This window comes from Lichenostomus cassidix, unplaced genomic scaffold, assembly GCF_008360975.1.
Source record: "Lichenostomus cassidix isolate B80296 unplaced genomic scaffold, HeHo_3.0 HiC_scaffold_37, whole genome shotgun sequence".
Taxonomy (NCBI): Eukaryota; Metazoa; Chordata; class Aves; order Passeriformes; family Meliphagidae; genus Lichenostomus; species Lichenostomus cassidix.
Genome location: NW_028147279.1, coordinates 1,793,808 through 1,815,387, shown reverse-complemented (window position 1 = coordinate 1,815,387; position 21,580 = coordinate 1,793,808). Strand labels below are relative to the sequence as shown.

Sequence of the window (21,580 nt, the reverse complement as noted above, 5' to 3'; positions counted from 1 at the left end):
GGGATCATGGGATACACCTGGGAGAGGTAACACACACCTGGGGATCATGGGACACACCTGGGCCAGGTGAGACACACCTGGTGCTCACCTGATGGCTTTCGGTGACCTTTGGTGTCTCCTGGTGACCTTTGGTGACCCCTGGAGATCTCGGATGACCCTTGATGACCCCTGATGACCTTTAATGACTCCTGATGACCTCTGGTGACTTTTGATGAGTTCTAATGACCTTTGATGGCTTCTAATGGCTTCTAATGACCTCTGATGACCTTTGATGACCTTTGATGACCTTTGATGCTCACTGGAGATCTCTAATGACCTTTGATGACCTTTAATGAGCTGTGATGACCTTTGGTGTCTCCTGGTGACCTTTGATGACCTTTGGTGACCCCTGGAGATCTCTAATGACCCTTGATGACCTCTAATGACCTTTAATAGCTCCTGATGACCTGTGGTGACCTTTAATGACCTTTAATGACCTCTGATGACCTTTGATGATCTCCGATGACCTTTGATGGTAATTAATGACCGTTGGTGACCCCTGATGACCTTTAATGACTCCTGATGACCTCTGGTGACCTTTGATGACATCTAATGACCTTTGATGACCTCTGATGCTCACTGGAGATCTCTAATGACCTTTGATGACCTTTAATGAGCTGTGATGACCTTTGATGATAATTAATGACCGTTGGCAACGCCTGGAGATCTTTAATGACCTCTGATGACCTTTGATGACCCCTGGAGATCTCTTAATGACCTTTGATGACCCTTAATGACTCCTGATGACCTCTGGTGACCTTTGATGAGTTCTAATGACCTCTAATGATCTTTGATGACCGCTAATGACTCTTGGTGACCACTAGTGACCTCTGGTGACCTTTAATGATCTGTAATGACCCTTAATGACTCCTGATGACCTCTGATGACCTTTGATGACATCTAATGACCTTTAATGGTCTTTGATGAGCACTAATGACCTCTGCTGACCCTTGATGACTTCTAATGGTCTTTAATGACCGCTGATGACCTTTGATGACTTCTAATGGCTTTTAATGATCTCTAATGACCGTTAATGAGCTCTAATGACCTTTGATGACTCCTGGAGATCTCCTAATGAGCTTTAACGACCCTTAATGACTCCTGATGACCTCTGGTGACCTTTGATGACCTCTAATGATCTTTGATGACCGCTAATGACCTCTGATGACTTTTGATGACCCTTGATGGCTTCTGATGACCTTTAATGACCTTTGATGAGCCTTAATGACTCCTGATGACCTCTGGTGAGACCCTTGATGACCCTTGATGACTTCTAATGATCTCTAATGACCTCTGATGATCTCTAATGACCTCTGATGACCTTTGATGATTTTTAATGACTGCTAATGACCTTTAATGACCTCTGGTGACCCTTGATGACTTCTAATGACCTTTGATCACCGCTAATGACCTCTGATGACTTTTGATGTCTTCTAATGACCTCAGATGACCTTTAATGACCTCTGATGACCGCTAATGATCTTTGATGACCTCTGATGACTTCGAATGGTCTTTAATGACCTCTAATGAGCTTTAATGACCGCTGAAGACCCTTGATGACTTCTAATGATCTTTGATGACCTCTAATGACCTTTGTTGAGGTCTAATGATCTTTAATGACCTTTAATGACCTTTGATGACCGCTAATGACCTCTGATGACCTTTGATGGCTTCTAATGACCTTTAATGATCTCTAATGACCTTTGATGACCTTTGATGAGTTCCAATGACCTCTAATGATCTTTGATGACCACTAACGACCTCTGATGAGCTTTGATGACTTCTAATGACCCTTAATGACTTCTAATGACCCTTAATGACTTCTAATGACCTTTGATGACCTTTGATGACTTCTAATGACTTCTAATGACCTCTGATGACCCTTCATGACTTCTAATGACCTTTAATGACTTCTAATGACTTTTAATGATCTCTGATGACCTTTGATGATTTCTAATGACCTCTAATTACCTTTGATGACCTTTAATGACCTTTGATGACTTCTAATGGTCTTTAATGACCACTAATGACCTTTGATGACCGCTAATGACCTTTGATGACCTTTGATGGCTTCTGACGACTTTCAATGTTCTCTAATGACCATTAATGACCTCTGATGACCTTTAATGATTTCTAATGATCTCTGATGACCTTTGATGACTTCTAACAGTCTTTAATGACCTTTGATGACTTCTAATGACTTTTAATGATCTCTAATGACCTCTGGTGACTTGTGATGACCTTTGATGACCTTTGATGACCCTCAATGACCCCCCCAGGAGGGCGTGGTGTACGCCGTGGAGTTCTCTCACCGCTCGGGGCGCGACCTGCTGAACGTGGCCAAGAAGAGAACCAACGTGGTGCCGGTCATCGAGGACGCGCGGCACCCCCACAAGTACCGCATGCTCATCGGTCAGTGCCCCACTGGGGGGACTGGTTTATACTGGGAGGGACTGGGGGGGGGTGGGGGGAGAAAACGTGGCGGATTTGGGGTGAAAAGTGGGGATTTTGGGGGTGAAAATTCTGGTCTTAGGGGGGAAAATGGGGATTTTAGGGGGTGAAAATGGGAGTTTTAAGGGTTAAAAATGGGACTGGTTTGTACTGGGATGGACTGGTTTGTACTGGGAGTGAGAATTGGGATGGACTGGTTTATACTGGGAGGGACTGGGAGGGACTGGGAACAGCGGGGTTTTGGGGTGAAAAATGGGGATTTTAGGGGTGAAATGGGAGTTTAAAGGGTTAAATGGGAACTGGTTTATACTGGGAGGGACTGGGAGGGGATGGGGGGAGAAAACGCAGCGGTTTTGGGGTGGAAAATGGGGATTTTGGGGGGGAAAAATGGGATTTTGGGGGGGAAAAAGCGACTGGGAGGGACTGGTTTATACTGGGAGGGAAACTGGTTTATACTGGGAAGGACTGGGGGAAAAGATCCGGCAGTTTTGGGGTGAAAAATGGGGATTTTGGGGTGAAAAATGAGACTGGTTTATACTGGGAGGGACTGGGGGGAGAAAATGTGGCTGTTTTGTGGTGAAAATGGGGATTTTGGGGGAGAAAATGGGAGTTTTAAGGGTTAAAAATGGGATTGGTTTATACTGGGATATACTGGGAAAGACTGGGAGGGACTGGGGGGAGAAAACGCTATACTGGGAGGGAATTGGGAGGGACTGGGGGTTGAAAACGCGGGGGTTTTGGGGTGAAAAATGGGGATTTTAGGGGTGAAAAATGGGAGTTTTAAGGGTTAAAAATGGGACTGGTTTATACTGGGAGGGACTGGGAGGGGATGGGAGAAGGAAACGTGGCAGTTTTGGGGTGAAAAGTGGGGATTTTAGGGGTGAAAATTCTGGTTTTAGGGGTGAAAAATGGGGATTTTAGGGGGAAAATGGAACTGGGTTATACTGGTTTATACTGGGAGGGACTGGGAGGAAAAAACCTGGAGGTTTTGTTGGGAAAAATGGGGATTTTAGGGTAAAAATGGGGATTCTAGGGGTGAAAATGGGAGTTTAAAGGTTAAAAATGGGACTGGGTTATACTGGTTTATACTGGGATATACTGGGAGGGACTGGGAGGGGATGGGGGGAGGAAACGCGGCGGTTTTGGGGTGAAAAATGGGGATTTTGGGGTGAAAATGGGGATTTTGGGGTGAAAATGGGAGTTTTAAGGGTTAAAAATGGGACTGGTTTATACTGGGAGGGAACTGGTTTATACTGGGAGGGACTGGGGGGAGAAAACATGGAGGTTTTGGGGTGAAAAATGGGGATTTTTAGGGTAAAAAATGGGGATTTTGGGGGTGGGGTGGGTTTGGGTTTTGGGGGGTGGGGGTGGGGGGGTGGTGGTTTTGGGTTGAAAAATGGGGATTTTGTTGGTGAAAATTCTGGTTTTAGGGGGAAAAATGGGAGTTTAAGGGTTAAAAATGGGACTGGTTTATACTGGGAGGGAACTGGGATATACTGGGAGGACTGGGGAAAACTGGGGTTTTGGGAAAAATGGGGATTTTAGGGAAATGGAACTGGGTTTACTGAGGACTGGGAGGTGGGGGGTGGTGGTTTTGTGTGTTTGTGGGGTTTTGGGGTTGGTGGTTTTTGGGGTGGGGGTGGGGGGGGTTTGGGTGTGGGGTTTTGGGGTGTGGTTTGGGTTGGGTGGTTTTTGTTTGGGGTGGGGTGGGGGGTGGTTTTGGGGTGTGGGGTTTTGGGGTGTTTGGTTTTGGGGTGTGGGGTTTTGGGGGTGGTGGGTTTTGGTTTTTGGGGGGTGGGGGTGGGGTTTTGTTGGGTGGGGTTTTGGGTTGGGGTTTGGGGTGTGGGGTTTGGTTTGGGTGGTTTTTGGTTTTTGGGGGGTGGGGGTGGGGGGTGGGGGGGTGGGGGTGGGGGTTTTGGGGTGTGGGGTTTGGGGTGTGGGGTTTGGGTGTGGGTGGGTTTTGGTTTTTGGGGGTGGTTTTTGGGGGGGTGGGGGGGGGCGGTTTTGGGGTGAAAAATGGGGATTTTAGGGGGGAAACTGGGGATTTTAGGAGGAAAAGTAGGAGTTTTAGGGAGAAAAAGGGAACTGGTTTATACTGGGAGGGACTGCATTATACTGGGAGGGACTGGGAATAGAAAACGCGGTGGTTTTGGGGTGAAAAATGGGGATTTTAGGGTAAAAAATGGGATTTTGGGGGTAAAATGGGACTGGTTTATACTGGGAGGGGAAAATGTGGTGGTTTTGGGGCGAAAAATGGGGATTTTGGGGCGAAAAATGGGAGTTTAAGGGTTAAAAATGGGAACTGGTTTATACTGGGAGGGACTGGGAGGGGATGGGGGGAGAAAACGCAGCGGTTTTGGGGTGAAAAATGGGGATTTTGGGGTGAAAAATGGGGATTTTGGGGTGTGGGTTTTTGGGGTGTGGGGTTTGGGTTAATGGGATTGGTTTATACTGGGAGGAACTGGTTTGTACTGGGATATACTGGGAGGGAGTGGGAGGAGAAAACGTGGCAGTTTTGGAGTGGAAAATGGGGATTTTGGGTGTGAAAAAGGGGAGTTTTGGGGGTGAAAATGGGAGTTTAAGGGTTAAAAATGGGATTGGTTTATACTGGGAGGGACTGGGGGGAGAAAACGCAGCAGTTTTGGGGTGGAAAATGGGGATTTTAGGGTAAAAAATGGGATTTTGGGGGTAAAATGGGACTGGTTTATACTGGGAGGGACTGGGGCATACTGGTTTATACTGGGAGGGACTGGGGGAGAAAACGTGGCAGTTTTGGGGTGAAAAATGGGGATTTTGGGGTGAAAATGGGAGTTTTAAGGGTTAAAAATGGGATTGGTTTATACTGGGATGGACTGGTTTGTACTGGGAGGGACTGGGAGGGAGTGGGAGGGAAACTGGAGTTTTGGGGTGATGGGGTTTTTGGGTTGGGGATTTTAGGGGGAAATGGGAGCTGGGATATACTGGGTTATACTGGGAGGGACTGGGAGGCACTGGGGAGGAAAAAAGTGGTGGTTTTGGGGCGAAAAATGGGGATTTTAGGGGTGAAAATGGGAACTGGTTTGTACTGGGAGGGACTGGGAATTTTTGGGAGTTCCTGGCTGGAATTTTGGGGGAATTTGGTGGGAATTTTGTGGAATTTTGTGGAAATTTTGTGGAATTTTGTGGCATTTCGGGTTCCTGGCTGGAATTTTGTAGGAATTTTGGGTTATTTTGTGGGAATTTTGGGTTCCTGGCTGGAATTTTGGGGGAATTTTGTGGGAATTTTGTGGAATTTTGGGTTATTTTGGGGGAATTTTGGGGGAATTTTGGGTTATTTTGGGGGAATTTTGGTTTCCTGGCTGGAATTTTGTGGGAATTTTGGGGAATTTTGGGTTCCTGGCTGGAATTTTGGGGAATTTTGTGGGAATTTTGTGGAATTTCATGGGAATTTTGTGGGAATTTTGGTTTCCTGGCTGGAATTTTGTGCAATTTTGGGAATTTTGGTTTCCTGGGTGTGAATTTTAAGTTCTTGGCTGGAATTTTGTGGGAATTTTGTGTTCCCGGCTGGAATTTTGGGGAATTTTGGGGGAATTTGTGGGAATTTTGGGTTCCTGGCTGGAATTTTGTGGGAATTTTGTGGGAATTTTGGGTTCCAGGCTGGAATTTTGTGGGAATTTTGTTGGAATTTTGTCAGAATTTTGGGTTCCTGGTTGGGAATTTCATGGAATTTTGTGTTATTTTGTGGGAATTTTGGGTTCCTGGCTGGAATTTTTTTGGGAATTTTTGGGAATTTTGTGCATATTTGGGGTTCCAGGCTGGAATTTTGTTGGAATTTCATGGGAATTTTGTGGGAATTTTGTAGTAATTTTGGCTTCCTGGCTGGAATTTTGTGGGAATTTTGGGTTCCAGGCTGGAATTTTGTGTTCCAGGCTGGAATTTTGGGGGAATTTTGTGGGAATTTTGGGGAATTTTGAGTTCCTGGCTGGAATTTTGGGGGAATTTTGGGTTCCTGGCTGGAATTTTGTGGGAATTTTATTGGAATTTTGTGGGATTTTGGGTTCCTGGCTGGAATTTTGGGAAATTTTGTGGGAATTTTGGGTTCCTGGCTGGAATTTTGGGGAATTTTTGCTTCCTGGCTGGAATTTTTGGGAATTTTGTTGGAATTTTGGGTTCCTGGCTGGAAATTTGGGGAACTTTTGGGGAATTTTGGGTTCCAGGCTGGAATTTTGGGGGAATTTTGTGGAATTTTGTGGGAATTTTATAGACTTTTGGGTTTCCACTTGGAATTTTGGGTTTCCACTTGGAATTTTGTGGGAATTTTGGGTTATTTTGTGGGAATTTTTGGTTCCTGGCTGGAAATTTGGGGAAATTTTGGGGAATTTGTGTTCCAGGCTGGAATTTTGTGAGAATTTTGGATTCCTGGATGGAATTTTGAGGGGATTTGGGAGAATTTTGTGTTCCTGGGTGGAATTTTGGGGGAATTTTGGGGAAATTTGGGTTCCAGGCTGGAATTTTTTGGGAATTTTGTGGGAATTTTATGGGATTTTTTTTGGAATTTTGTGCATATTTTGTGGGAATTTTGGGTTCCTGGTTGGAATTTTGTGGGAATTTTGTGGAAACTTTGGATTATTTTGTGGGAATTTTGGGGGAAGTTTTGGGAATTTTGGGTTCCTGGCTAGAATTTTGGGGAATTTTGTGGGAATTTTGTGGGAATTTTTGGGGGAATTTTGGGTTCCAGGCTGGAATTTTGGATTTTGGGGGAATTTTGGGGGAATTTTTGGGGGAATTTTGGGTTCCAGGCTGGAATTTTGGGGAATTTCATGGGAATTTTGTGGGAATTTTGTGGAATTTTGGGTTCCAGGCTGGAATTTTGGGGATTTTGGGTTCCTGGCTGGAATTTTGTGGGAATTTTGTGGGAATTTTGGGTTCCTGGCTGGAAATTTGGGAATTTTGTGTTATTTTGGGGGAATTGTGTGGGAATTCTGTGGAATTTTTGGGGAATTTTGTGTAATTTTGGGTTCTTGGCTGCAATTTTGGGGAATTTTATGGGAATTTTGTGGGAATTTCATGGGAATTTTGTGGGAATTTTGTGTTCCAGGCTGGAATTTCGTGGGAATTTTGGGTTATCTTGGGGGAATTTTGGGAATTTTTGGTAATTTTGGGAATTCTGGGTTGCAGGCATGGTGGATGTGATCTTCGCCGACGTTGCTCAGCCTGACCAGACCAGGATTGTGGCTCTGAATGCTCATCACTTCCTGCGCTGCGGGGGACACTTCCTCATCTCCATCAAGGTGAGAGACCAGTATAAACCAGTATAAACCAGTATAAACCAGTATAAACCAGTATAGACCAGTACAGACCAGTATAGACCAGTACAGACCAGTACAGTGGCTCTGAATGCTCATCACTTCCTGCGCTGCGGGGGACACTTCCTCATCTCCATCAAGGTACAGACCAGTATAAACCAGTACAGACCAGTATAAACCAGTATAAACCAGTATAGACCAGTAAAACTAGTATAGACCAGTTCAGACCAGTACAAACCAGTATAGACCAGTACAAACCAGTACAGAGCAGTACAGTGGCTCTGAATGCTCATCACTTCCTGCGCTGCGGGGGACACTTCCTCATCTCCATCAAGGTACAGACCAGTATAAACCAGTATAAACCAGTATAGACCAGTTTGGGTTAGTACAGACCAGTATAAACCAGTACAGACCAGTATAAACCAGTACAGACCAGTATAAACCAGTACAGAGCAGTACAGTGGCTCTGAATGCTCATCACTTCCTGCGCTGCAGGGGACACTTCCTCATCTCCATCAAGGTACAGACCAGTATAAACCAGTATAGACCAGTATGAACCAGTACAGACCAGTACAAACCAGTACAAACCAGTATAGACCAGTATAAACCAGTACAAACCAGTACAGAGCAGGACTGTGGCTCTGAACACTCAGCATTTCCTCATCTCCATCAAGGTACAAAACCAATATAGACCAGTATAGACCAGTATAGACCAGTATAAACCAGTATAAACCAGTACAGACCAGTATAGACCAGTACAGACCAGTATAGACCAGTATAAACCAGTACAGACCAGTATGGGTTAGTACAAACCACTACAGACCAGTATTTTAACTGGTTCCAACTGGTTTTAACTGGTTTTAACTGCTTTGAAGCTACTTCTAACTGGTCTGAACTGGTTTTTAACTGGTTCTAACTGGTTTTTAACCATTTTAAACTGGTCTGCACTGGTTTTTAACTGGTTTGAACTGGTTTTTCACCATTTTTAACTGGTCTGAACTGGTTTTTAACTGGTTTGAACTGGTTTTTCACCATTTTTAACTGGTCTGAACTGGTTTTTAACTGGTTTGAACTGGTTTTTAACCATTTTTAACTGGTTTTTAACTGCTCCTAACTGGTTCTCAACTGGTTCTAACTGGTTTTCAACCGGTTCAAACTGGTCTGAACTGGGTTTGGACCGGTTTTGACTGTTCCTAACTGGTGTTAAACCGCTTCAAACTGGTTTTGAACTGGTCTGAACTGGTTTGAACTGGTTTGAACTGGTTATTACTGGTTTTTTAACTGTTTTAACTGGTTTCTGACTGGTTTCTAACTGGTTTTTAACCATTTTAACTGATTTAATTTGGTATTTAAACACTTTCAACTGGTCTGAACTGGTCTGAACTGGTCTGAACTGGTTGCTATTAGTTTTTAACTGTTTTAACTGGTTTCTGACTGGTTCTAACTGGTCCAAACTGGTTTCTAACTGGTTTTTAACCATTTTCAACTGATTTAATTTGGTTTTTAACCATTTTCAACTGGTCTGAACTGGTTTCTAACTGGTTTGAACTGGTTTAAATTGGCTTTTAACCCGTTCTAACTGGTTTTTACTGGTTTTTAACCGGTTCTAACTGGTTTTCAACTGGTTTGAAATGGTTTTTAACCATTTTTTACTGGTCTGAACTGGTTTTGAACTGGTTTGAACTGTTCCTAACTGGTTTTTAGCTAATCTGAACTGGTTTTCAACCGGTTCAAACTGGTTTTTACTGGGTTTTAACCAGTTCTAACTGGTTTTTACTGGGTTTTGACTGCTCCTAACTGGTTCTAACTGGTTTTTAATGGTTTTTAATTGATTAAAATTGGTTTTTAACTGGTCTGAACTGGTTTTGAACCAGGTCTAACTGGTTTCTAACCGGTTCAAACTGGCTTTTCCTGGTTCCTAACTGGTTTCTAGCTGGTTCAAACTGGTTCCTAACTGGTTTTTCACCACTTCAAACTCTGGTTTCTAACTGGTTTTTCCTGGTTTTTAACTCGCTCTAACTGGTTTTTACTGGTTTTTACTGGTTTCTAGCCGGTTCAAACCAGTTTCGGACCGGTTCTAACTGGTTCTAACTGGTTTCTAACTGTTTTCTCCTGGTTTCTAGCCGGTTTTTACTGGTTTTTCCTGGTTTCTAACCGGTTCAAACTGGTTTCTAACTGGTTCTAACTGGTTTCTAACTGGTCCAAACTGGTTTCTAACTGGTCCAAACTGGTTTCTAACTGGTTTCTAACTGGTTCAAACTGGTTTCTAACTGGTTTCTAACTGGTTCAAACTGGTTTCTAACTGGTTTCTAACTGGTTCTAACTGGTTTCTAACTGGTTCTAACTGGTTTCTAGCTGTTTCTAACTGGTTTCTAACTGGTTTCTAACTGGTTCTAACTGGTTTCTAACTGGTTCTAACTGGTTTCTAACTGGTTTCTAACTGGTTCTAACTGGTTTCTAACTGGTTCTAACTGGTTTCTAACTGTTTCTAACTGGTTTCTAACTGGTTCAAACTGGTTCCTAACTGGTTCTAACTGGTTCTAACAGGTTTTTAACTGGTCTGAACTGGTTCCTAACTGGTTCTAACTGGTTTCTAACTGGTTTCTAACTGGTCCCAACTGGTTCCTAACTGGTTTCTAACTGGTTTTTGTTCTGGTTTCTACTGGTTCTGGTTTCCTGGTTTCTAGCTGGTTCTAACTGGTTTCTAGCTGGTTTCTAACTGGTTCTAACTGGTTCTAACTGGTTTCTAACTGGTTCTAACTGGTTTTTCCTGGTTTCTAACTGGTTTCTAACTGGTTCTAACTGGTTTCTACCTGGTTTCTAACTGGTTCAAACTGGTTTTTAACCAGTTTGAACTGGTCTGAACAGGTTTTTAACTGGTTCTAACCGTTTCCAACCGGTTTTTCCTGGTTTCTAACCGGTTCAAACTGGTTTTTAACTGGTTTTTCCTAGTTTCTAACCGGTTCAAACTGGTTTCTAACCGGTTCAAACTGGTTTCTAACCGGTTTTTCCTGGTTTCTAACTCGTACTAACTGGTTTTTAACTGGTTTGAGCTGGTCTGAACTGGTTTCTAACTGGTTTCTAACTGGTTTTTAACCAGTTCAAACTGGTTTCTAACTGGTTCTAACTGGTTTTTCCTCATTTCTAACCATCTCTAACTGGTTTTTACTGGTTTTCACTGGTTTCTAACCGGTTCTAACTGGTTTTTAACCGGTTCAAACTGGTTTTCGGCTGGTTCAAACTGGTTTTTACTGGTTTTTGACTGCTCCTAACTGGTTTTCAGCCGGTTCAAACTGGTTTTTAACTGGTTCTAATTGCTTGTAACTGGTTTTTAACCACTTCAAACTGCTTCTCAACCAGTTCTAACTGGTTTTTAACTGGTCTGAACTGGTTTGAGCAGGCCTGAACCCATTTCTAACTGGTTCTGACTGGTTTCTAACTGGTTCTGACTGGTTTCTAACTGGTTCTGACTGGTTTCTAACTGGTTCCTAACCGGTTCAAACTGGTTCCTAACTGGTTTCAAGCTGATTTTTATAGGTTTCTGACTGGTTCAAACTGGTTTCTGACCGGTTTTTCCTCGTTTCTAACCGGTTCAAACTGGTTTCTAACTGGTTTCTGACTGGTTTCTAACTGGTTTTTCCTCATTTCTAACTGGTTCAAACTGGTTTCTAACTGGTTTTTCCTGGTTTTTAAGTGGTTTGAACTGGTCTGAACCAGTCTCTGACTGGTTTCTCCTGGTTTCTGACCAGTTCTAACCGGTTCTAACTGGTCTCTAACTGGTTCTTCCTGGTTTCTAACTGGTTCTAACCGTTTCAAACTGGTTTCTAACCGGTTCTAACTGGTTTTTACTGGTTTCAAACCAGTTTCTAACCGGTTCTAAGTGATTCAAACTGGTTCTAACTGGTTTCTAACTGGTTTCTAACCGGCTCAAACTGGTTCTAACTGGTTTCTAACTGGTTCAAATGGATTCAAACAGGTTTCTAACTGGTTCTAACTGGTTCAAACCCGTTTCTAACTGGTTTCTAACTGGTTCAAACTGGTTTCCAACTGGTTTCTAACCAGCTCAGATTGGTTCAAACTGGTATCTAACCGATTCTAACTGGTTCCAACTGGTTTCTAACTGGTTTCTAACTGGTTCAAACTGGTTTCTAACCGGTTCTAACTGGTTTCTAACTGGTTTTTACTGGTTTCTAACTGGTTTTTAACCGGCTCCAACTGGTTCTAACTGGTTCTAACTGGTTCCTAACCAGTTCAAACTGGTTCTAACCGGATCAAACTGGTTTCCAACTGATTCAAACTGGTTTCTAACCGGTTCTAACTGGTTCTAACTGGTTCCAACCGGTTCCTAACTGGTTCCAACCGGTTTCTAACCAGCTCAAACTGGTTCCAACCGGTTCTAACTGGTTTCTAACTGGCTCAAACCGGTTTCTAACCGGCTCTAACCGGCTCTAACCGGTTTCCAGGCCAACTGCATCGACTCCACAGCGCCGGCCGAGGCCGTGTTCGCCGGGGAGGTGAGGAAGATGACGGCGGAGAGGATGAAGCCGCAGGAGCAGCTCACCCTGGAGCCCTACGAGAGAGACCACGCCGTGGTGGTGGGCGTGTACCGGTAACTGGGGATACTGGTTTATACTGGGAGGGACTGGGAGGGGCTGGGAGGGACTGGGGGTAAAAAACCGCGTGGTTTTGGGGTGAAAAATGGGGATTTTGGGGTGGAAAATGGGAGTTTTAAGGGTTAAAAATGGGATTAGTTTATACTGGGAGGGAACTGGGAGGGACTGGGAGGAGAAAACGCAGCGGTTTTGGGGTGAAAAATGGGGATTTTAGGGTAAAAAATGGGGATTTTAAGGGGGAAAATGCTGGTTTTAGGGTTAAAAATGGGACTGGGATATACTGGTTTATACTGGGATATACTGGGAGGGGCTGGGGGCAAAAAACCGCGTGGGTTTGGGGTGAAAAATGGAGATTTTAGGGTTAGAAATGGGGATTTTGGGGTGAAAAATGGGGATTTTAGGGTTAAAATGAGCATTTTGGGGGAAAAATGGGGATTGGGAGGAAACTGGTTTATACTGGTTTATACTGGGAGGGACTGGGAGGAAAAAACTTGGAGGTTTTAGGGTGAAAAATGGGGATTTTGGGGGTGAAAATGGGAGTTTTAAGGGTTAAAAATGGGACTGGTTTATACTGGGAGGGACTGGGAGGGACTGGGGGGAGAAAACATGGAGGTTTTGGGGTGAAAAATGGGGATTTTAGGGTAAAAAATGGGGATTTTAAGGGGGAAAATTCTGGTTTTAGGGGAGAAAATGGGACTGGGTTATACTGGTTTATACTGGGAGGGACTGGGAGGGACTGGTTTGTACTGGGAGGGGCTGGGAGAGGCTGGGGGCAAAAAAACGCACAGAAATGGGGTGAAAAATGGGGATTTTAGGGGAAAATGGGAGTTTTAGGAGTGAAAAATGGGAGTTTAAAGGGTAAAAATGGCACTGGGATGGACTGGTTTATACTGGTTTGTACTGGGATATACTGGGAGGCGCTGGGAGCAAAAAACCGCGTGGGTTTGGGGTGAAAAATGGGGATTTTGGAGGGAAAAATGAGCATTTTGGGGGGAAAATGGGGATTGGGAGGGACTGGGTTATACTGGGTTATACTGGTTTATACTGGGAGGGACTGGGGGCAAAAAAATGCGCGGAAATGGGATGAAAAATGGGGATTTTGGGGTGGAAATGGGAGTTTTAAGGGTTAAAAATGGGACTGGTTTATACTGGGAGGGACTGGGAGAAGAAAACGCAGCGGTTTTGGGGTGAAAAATGGGGATTTTAAGGGGGAAAATGCTGGTTTTAGGGGAGAAAATGGGACTGGGATGGACTGGTTTGTACTGGGAGATACTGGGAGGGGCTGGGGGCAAAAAACTGTGTGGGTTTGGGGTGAAAAATGGGGATTTTAGGAGCAAAAATGGGGATTTTGGGGTGGAAAATGGGAGTTTTAGGGGTAAAAATGGCACTGGGATGAACTGGGTTATACTGGGATATACTGGGAGGTGCTGGGGGCAAAAAACCGCGTGGGTTTGGGGTGAAAAATGGGGATTTTGGGGGGAAAAATGGAAATGTTAGGGGTAAAAATGGCACTGGGGTGAACTGGTTTATACTGGGAGATACTGGGAGGGACTGGGAGGGGACTGAGAGGTGATTGAGTGCAACTGGGTTATACTGGTTTGTACTGGGACGGAACTGGGGGGTGACTGGGAGCAACTGTTTTATACTGGGATGGACTGGGAAGGGACTGGGAGGGAACTGGTTTGTACTGGGAGGGACTGGGAGGGGATTGGGACAAACTGGGAGGGACTGGTTTATACTGGGATGGACTGGGAAGGGACTGGGAGGGAACTGGGGGGACTGGGAGGGAACTGGGGGGACTGGGAGGGAACTGGTTTGTACTGGGATGAGACTGGGAGGGGCTTGAGTGCAACTGGGTTATACTGGTTTGTACTGGGAGGGAACTGGGAGGGGATTTGGAAATGATTCGGGGTCACTGGGAGGGACTGGTTTATACTGGGAGGGACTGGGAGAGGATTGAGTGTAACTGGGTTATACTGGTTTGAACTGGGAGGGAACTGGGGGTCGACTGGGAGCACCTGGTTTGTACTGGGATGGACTGGGAAGGGACTGGGAGGGAACTGGTTTGTACTGGGAGTGATACTGGGAGGCACTGGGTTATACTGGTTTATACTGGGAGGTCACTGGTTCATACTGGTCTGTACTGGGAGGCACTGGGAGGTTACTGGTGTGACACTGGGAGGTTACTGGGGGTTTAACTGGTCCTTACTGGGAGGGACTGGGAGGGAACTGGGGCTGTAACTGGTCCATACTGGTCTCTAACTGGTCTATACTGGTTTCTAACTGGTCCGTACTGGTTTATACTGGTTTATACTGGTCCCTACTGGTCACTCACTGGTCACTCCCTCCTCCCCTCCCCCCCCAGGCCTCCTCCCAAGGAGAAATGACGTCATCGCCCCTCCGCCCCGCCAGGGGGCGCCAACAGCCGAGACCGGAAGTGGAACTCGCTGATCCGGAAGTGGGCGTGGCGGAACCCGGAAGTGCTTCCAGCCCGAATTTTGGGGGGTTTTTTGGGGTGGGGGAGGGGCGGGTTGGGGAATTAAAGAGAAATTTGTTAATTGGTGTCGCTAATTAGCTAATTGGGGGGTTTGGTTGGGTGGGGAGTGAATGGGATTGGGGATTAATTAATTGTTAATTATATTAATTATTTATTAATTATTAATTATTAATTAATTATTAATTAATTGGGGGTTAATAACTCCACATGGCTCATTAACTCGAATTAATTAGGGTTAATTGACTATTGGAAAGAGTTAATTAGTTCCCAGACACGTTAATTAGTGAGGGTTGCTAATTACTAATTAGTCATTCATTAATTGGGCTTCATTAATTAGTGGTGCTCGTTAATTATTGGGGGTTTATTAATTACTAATTATTCATTCATTAATTGGGTTTAATTAATTCTCATTAATTGCTGAATGACTGTGGAGTCTAATTGGAGTTAATTAATTAATTAAGGGGGGAGTTAATTAACTAAACTGAATTAATTAATGAATCAATTTTCACTAATTAATTCATTAATTAATCAATTTGAACTTAATTAACTTCAGTTGATTAGTGGAAAGGATTAATTAATTCCCAGACATGCTAATTACTGGGATAATTAATTATTTGGGGTTTATTAATTACTAATTATTCATTCATTAATTTGGTTTAATTAATTCTCGCTGCTCATTAATTCCTGTGGACTCTAATTAATTAATCTAATTAATGAATCGGGGATTTAATTAATTACGGAGTAATTAATCAGCTCTTCATTACCTCCTGGCTGCACTAATTAGCAGGGAGGTAATTAGTTAATTAATTAAGGGGAGTGGCTAATTAGCCGCTGGGTTAGGTAATTAATGAATTAATTAGGTTTGACTAATGAGGTTTAATTAGTGGGTGGAATTAATGAATTAATTAAGTTGAACTAATGAGGTTTAATTACTGGGTGGAGTTAATTAATTAATTAAGTTGAACTAATGAGGTTTAATTAGTGGGTGGAGTTAATGAGTTAATTAATGAGTTAATTAATGAGTTAATTAATGAGTTCCCGTTGGGTTGGTTAATGAGTGGGAGGAGTAATTAGGGCTAATTAGAGCCTGGGGGAGGAACTGGGAGGGAACTGGTTTGTACTGGGAGGGACTGGGAGCTGAACTGGGAGTTACTGGGAGGGAATTGAGGGTTACTGGGAGCAACTGGGATGAACTGGGAGGGACTGGAGGGGTTACTGGGAGGGAACTGGGAGTTACTGGGATGGACTGGGAGGGAACTGGGGGAACTGGGGGAACTGGGAGCTGAACTGGGATGAACTGGGATGGAATTGAGGGTTACTGGGATGGACTGGGAGCAACTGGGATCAAACTGGGAGCACTGGGATGAACTGAGAGCTGAACTGGGAGTTACTGGGAGGGAATTGAGGGTTACTGGGATGAACTGGGAGGGAACTGGGATGGAACTGGGATGGACTGGGAGTTACTGGGAGGGAATTGGGGGTGACTGGGAGCTGAACTGGGATGAACTGGGACGGACTGGAATCAAACTGGGATGGACTGGGAGGGAACTGGGAGTTACTGGGAGGGAATTGAGGGTTACTGGGAGCACTGGGATGGAACTGGGATCAAACTGGGAGCAACTGGGATGAACTGGGAGGGAACTGGGAGGGAATTGAGGGTTACTGGGACGGACTGGGAGCAACTGGATGGGTTACTGGGACTGAACTGGGATGAACTGGGAGTTACTGGGAGGGAATTAGGGGTTGCTGGGAGGGAACTGGGATGGACTGGGATCAACTGGGAGCTGAACTGGGAGGGAATTGGGATGGACTGGGGGTTACTGGTAGGGACTGGGATCAAACTGGGATGAACTGGGAGTGACTGGAGGGGTTACTGGGATGGACTGGGAGGGAACTGGGGTGGAACTGGGAGTTACTGGGAGGGACTGGAAGCAACTGGGGGGAACTGGGGGGAACTGGGAGCAACTGGATGGGTTACTGGGAGAACTGGGATGGACTGGGAGGAAATTGGGAGTTACTGGGATAAACTGGGAGCAACTGGGAGTGACTGGGAGGGAATTTGGATGGACTGGGAACTTAACTGGGATCAAACTGGGATGAACTGGGAGGGAATTGAGGGTTACTGGGAGGAACTGGGATGGACTGGGATGAACTGGGAGGGAACCGGGAGCTGAACTGGGATGGACTGGGATGGAATTAGGGGTTACTGGGATGAACTGGGAACAACTGGACAGGTTACTGGGATGGACTGGGAGTTACTGGGAGCAACTGGGAGTTACTGGGAGGGAATTGAGGGTTACTGGGATGAACTGGGATGAACTGGGAGGGAATTGGGGAGCACTGGGATGGACTGGGAGCTGAACTGGTTTGAACTGGGATAAACTGGGAAAGGTCACTGGGCTGAACTGGGCTGAACTGGGATGGACTGGGAGCTGAACTGGTTTGAACTGGTTTGAACTGGGACGCTCCCAGTTGGCCGAGCCGCCAGGTGCTGAGTCAGCAGAGCCTCTCCCAGTTCCTCCCAGTTTGGGACTGGAGCCAACTGGGATTGCGAGAGCTGGGAGGGACTGGGATGAACTGGGAGAGACTGGGAGCAACTGGGAAGGGACTGAGGGTAACTGGGATGAACTGGGATGGACTGGGATGAACTGGGAGAGACTGGGAGGGAACTGGGAAGAGGCTAAGGGTAACTGGGATGAACTGGGATTGGACTGGGGAGGGACTGGGAGGGACTGGGATGGACTGGGAGGGAACTGGGATGGACTGGGATGAACTGGGATGGACTGGGATTGGACTGGGAACTGAACTGGGATGAACTGGGAGGCACTGGGATGGACTGGGAGGGAGCAGGGGTTACTGGGATGCACTGGGAGGCAACTGGGAGCAACTGGGAAGAGACTGAGGGTAACTGGGATGGACTGGGAGGGACTGGGAGGGACTGGGATGGACTGGGATATACTGGGAGGGCCCTGCAGGGGAACTGGGAGGCACTGGGGGGAACTGGGATGAACTGGGATGAACTGGGATTGGACTGGAGGGGAACTGGGCTGAACTGGGAGGCACTGGTGAGTAACTGGGCTGAACTGGGTTGGACTGGGAGGCACTGGGATAAACTGGGATAAACTGGGAGGCACTGGGAGGGACTGGGAGCTAAACTGGGATGAACTGGGAGCTGAATTGGTTAAACTGGGATGGACTGGGTTGAACTGGGATAAACTGGGATGGACTGGGATGGACTGGGATGGACTGGGAGCTGAACTGGGATAAAGTGGGAGCCAAACTGGGCCGAACTGGGATGAACTGGGATGGACTGGGAGCCGAATTGGTGAAACTGGGACAAACTGGGATAAACTGGGATGAACTGGGATAGAGCTGAACTGGGCTGAACTGGGATGGACTGGGATAAAGTGGGAGCTAAACTGGGATGGACTGGGATGAACTGGGAGCTGAACTGGGACGAACTGGGATGAACTGGGAGCTAAACTGGTGCAAACTGGGCCAAACTGGGCTGAACTGGGAGGAACTGGGAGCCGAACTGGGAGGCACTGGGAGCCAAACTGGTTTGAACTGGTTTGAACTGGTTTGAACTGGTTTGCACTGGTTTGCTCTGCAGCCAATCAGCAGCTGCTGCTCCAAAAACCCCAAAATTCCCCAATTTTTGGGGGAAAATTCCCAAATTTTTTAGGATTTCTCCCAATTTTTGGGATTTTCTCCCATTTTTTAGGATTTTTCCCAATTTTTTTAGGATTTTTAGCCCAAATTTTGGGATTTCTCTCCCAAATTTTGGGATTTTTCCCCAAATTTTTAGGATTTTCTCCCAATTTTTGGGGATTTTTCCCAATTTTTTTAGGATTTTTCCCAATTTTTTAAGGATTTTTAGCCCAAATTTTGGGATTTCTCTCCCAAATTTTGGGATTTTTCCCCAATTTTTTAGGATTTTCTCCCCAATTTTTGGGGATTTTCTCCCAATTTTTAGGATTTTTCCCAATTTTTTTAGGATTTTTAGCCCAAATTTTGGGATTTCTCTCCCAAATTTTGGGATTTTTCCCCAAATTTTTAGGATTTTCTCCCAATTTTTGGGGATTTTTCCCAATTTTTTTAGGATTTTTCCCAATTTTTTAAGGATTTTTAGCCCAAATTTTGGGATTTCTCTCCCAAATTTTGGAATTTTTTCCCCAATTTTCAGGATTTTCTCCCCAATTTTTAGGATTTTTACCCAATTTTTGGGATTGTCCCACAATTTTGGGGATTTTATTTCCCAATTTTGGGGATTTTTCCCCTAATTTTTAGGATTTTTCCCCAATTTTTAGGATTTTCTCTCAAATTTTTGAGGTTTTTTTCCCCCAATTTTTGGGATTTTTCCCCACTAGTTTTTGGGATTTTTCCCCAAATTTTGGGATTTCTCTCCCAAATTTTGGGATTTCTCCCATTTTTAGGATTTCTCTCCCATTTTTTAGGATTTTTCCCAAATTTTTAGGATTTTTTTCCCCAATTTTTTGGGATTTCTCTCATATTTTTAGGATTTCTTCCCCAATTTTTAGGATTTTTCTCTCCAATTTTTTGGGATTTCTCCCCAAATTTTAGGATTTCTCTCCCATTTTTAGGATTTATCCCCCAAATTAGGACATTTCTCCCCAAATTTTTTTAGGATTTCTCCCATTTTTTAGGATTTCTCCCCCAAATTTTGGGATTTCTCCCTAATTTTTAGGATTTTTCCCACTTTTGGGGATTTCTCCCCACATTTTTAGGATTTTTTCCCCAAGTTTTTAGGATTTCTCCCAAATTTTGGGATTTATCCTCAATTTTAAGGATTTTTCCCCCAAATTTTGAGATTTCTCCCATTTTTTTTGGGATTTAGCCTCAATTTTTTAGGATTTCTCTCCTAAATTTTGGGATTTCTCCCATTTTTGGGGATTTTTCTCATTTTTTAGGATTTTTCTCAACTTTTGGGATTTATCCTCAACTTTTTAGGATTTTTTCCCCCAAATTTTGGGATTTCTTCTCAATTTTTTGGGATTTATCCTCAATTTTTTAGGATTTCTCCCAAATTTTTTGGGATTTATCCCCAATTTTTTGGATTTTCACCCCAAGATTTTAGGATTTCTCCCAAATTTTGGGATTTCTTCCCAATTTTTTAGGATTTTCTCTCATTTTTTAGGATTTCTCCCCCATTTTTTGGGCTTTTCCCCCACAAATTTTGGGATTTCTCCCCAATTTTTTTTGGATTTATCCCCAGTTTTTGGGATTTCTCTAATTTTTTTTGGGATTTATCCCCAAATTTTTTAGTATTTTTCCCCAGTTTTTTAGGATTTCTCCCAAATTTTTAGGATTTTCCTCCATTTTTTAGGATTTCTCCCATTTTTTTGCAATTTCTCTCCCATTTTTTGGGATTTATCCCAAATTTTTGGGGATTTCTCCCCTAATTTTTGGGATTTCTCCCCAATTTTTAGGATTTCTCCCCAATTTTTAGGAATTCTCCCCTATTTTTTGGGATTTTTCCCCCAAATTTTTTTGGGGATTTTCTCCCATTTTTTAGGATTTTCTCCCATTTTTTTGCAATTTCTCCCCAATTATTTTAGGATTTCTCTAATTTTTTGGGATTTATCCTCAATTTTTTAGGTTTTCTCCCCAATTTTTTAGGATTTCTCCCCAATTTTTAGGATTTCTCCCCCAAATTTTGGGATTTCTCCCATTTTTGGGGATTTCTCCCCCAAATTTTTAGGATTTCTCCCCCAAATTTTAGGATTTCTCTCCCATTTTTTGGGATTTTTCCCCCCAAATTTGGGGATTTCTCCCCAATTTTTTTAGGATTTCTCCCCCATTTTTGGGATTTCTCCTCCAATTTTTGGGATTTCTTTAATTTCTCCCTATTTTTTAGGGATTTCCTCCTCATTTTTAGGTATTTTTCACCATTTCTCCCCAAATTTTGGGGATTTTTTTTATTTATTTCTCCCCCATTTTTTCGGATTTACCTCCAATTTTTTTTTTTGGATTTTCCAGGATTCCTCTCCTCCCGGATTATTTTTGGGATTTTTTGGGGATTTTTGGAGATTTTTAGGGATTTTTTGGGATTTCTTTCCCCTTTTTTTTTGGAATTTCCCCCATTTTTGGGTATTTTTTACCATTTCTCCCCCATTTTTTGGGGGGATTTCTCCCATTTTTTGGGGATTTCTCCCCAATTTTCCAGGATTCCTCCCCTCCCGGTTTATTTTTGGGATTTTTGGGGATTTTTTGGGGGATTTTTTGGGATTTTTTCGGGATTTCTCTCCCCATTTTTAACCATTTCTCCTCCATTTTTACCCATTTTTTGGGATTTCCCCCTCATTTTTTGGGGGATTTCTCCCATTTTTTGGGGATTTCTCCCCAATTTTCCAGCATTCCTCTCCTCCCGGATTATTTTTGGGATTTTTGGGGATTTTTGGGGATTTCTCTCCCATTTTTTCGGGATTTCTCTCCCCATTTTTAACCATTTCTCTGCCATTTCTAACCATTTTTCCCCATTTTCTCCCATTTTTTTAGGGATTTCTCCCCAATTTCCCATCATTTTCCCCAATTTCCCAGGATTCCTCCCCTCCCGGATTATTTTTGGGAATTTTTGGGATTTTTTGGGGATTTTTTTGGCATTTCTCTCCCCATTTTTGGAGTTTTTCCCCCATTTTTGGGGGGATTTTCCCCATTTTTGGGGATTTTTCCCA

The 21,580-nt window shown here is 44.0% G+C and overlaps 1 protein-coding gene across 1 annotated transcript; it reads left to right on the top strand.

The window, feature by feature from the left end:
* Window positions 1-2,309: 2,309 nt before the first annotated feature.
* On the top strand, window positions 2,310-14,888 carry FBL (fibrillarin rRNA 2'-O-methyltransferase; the record flags this gene model as incomplete). The annotated part of the gene is made up of 4 exons (XM_085044647.1): window positions 2,310-2,451; window positions 7,648-7,760; window positions 12,239-12,384; window positions 14,754-14,888. Coding segments are annotated over 4 exons (423 nt in total), but the record flags the coding sequence as incomplete, so codon positions are not given.
* Window positions 14,889-21,580: the final 6,692 nt, after the last annotated feature.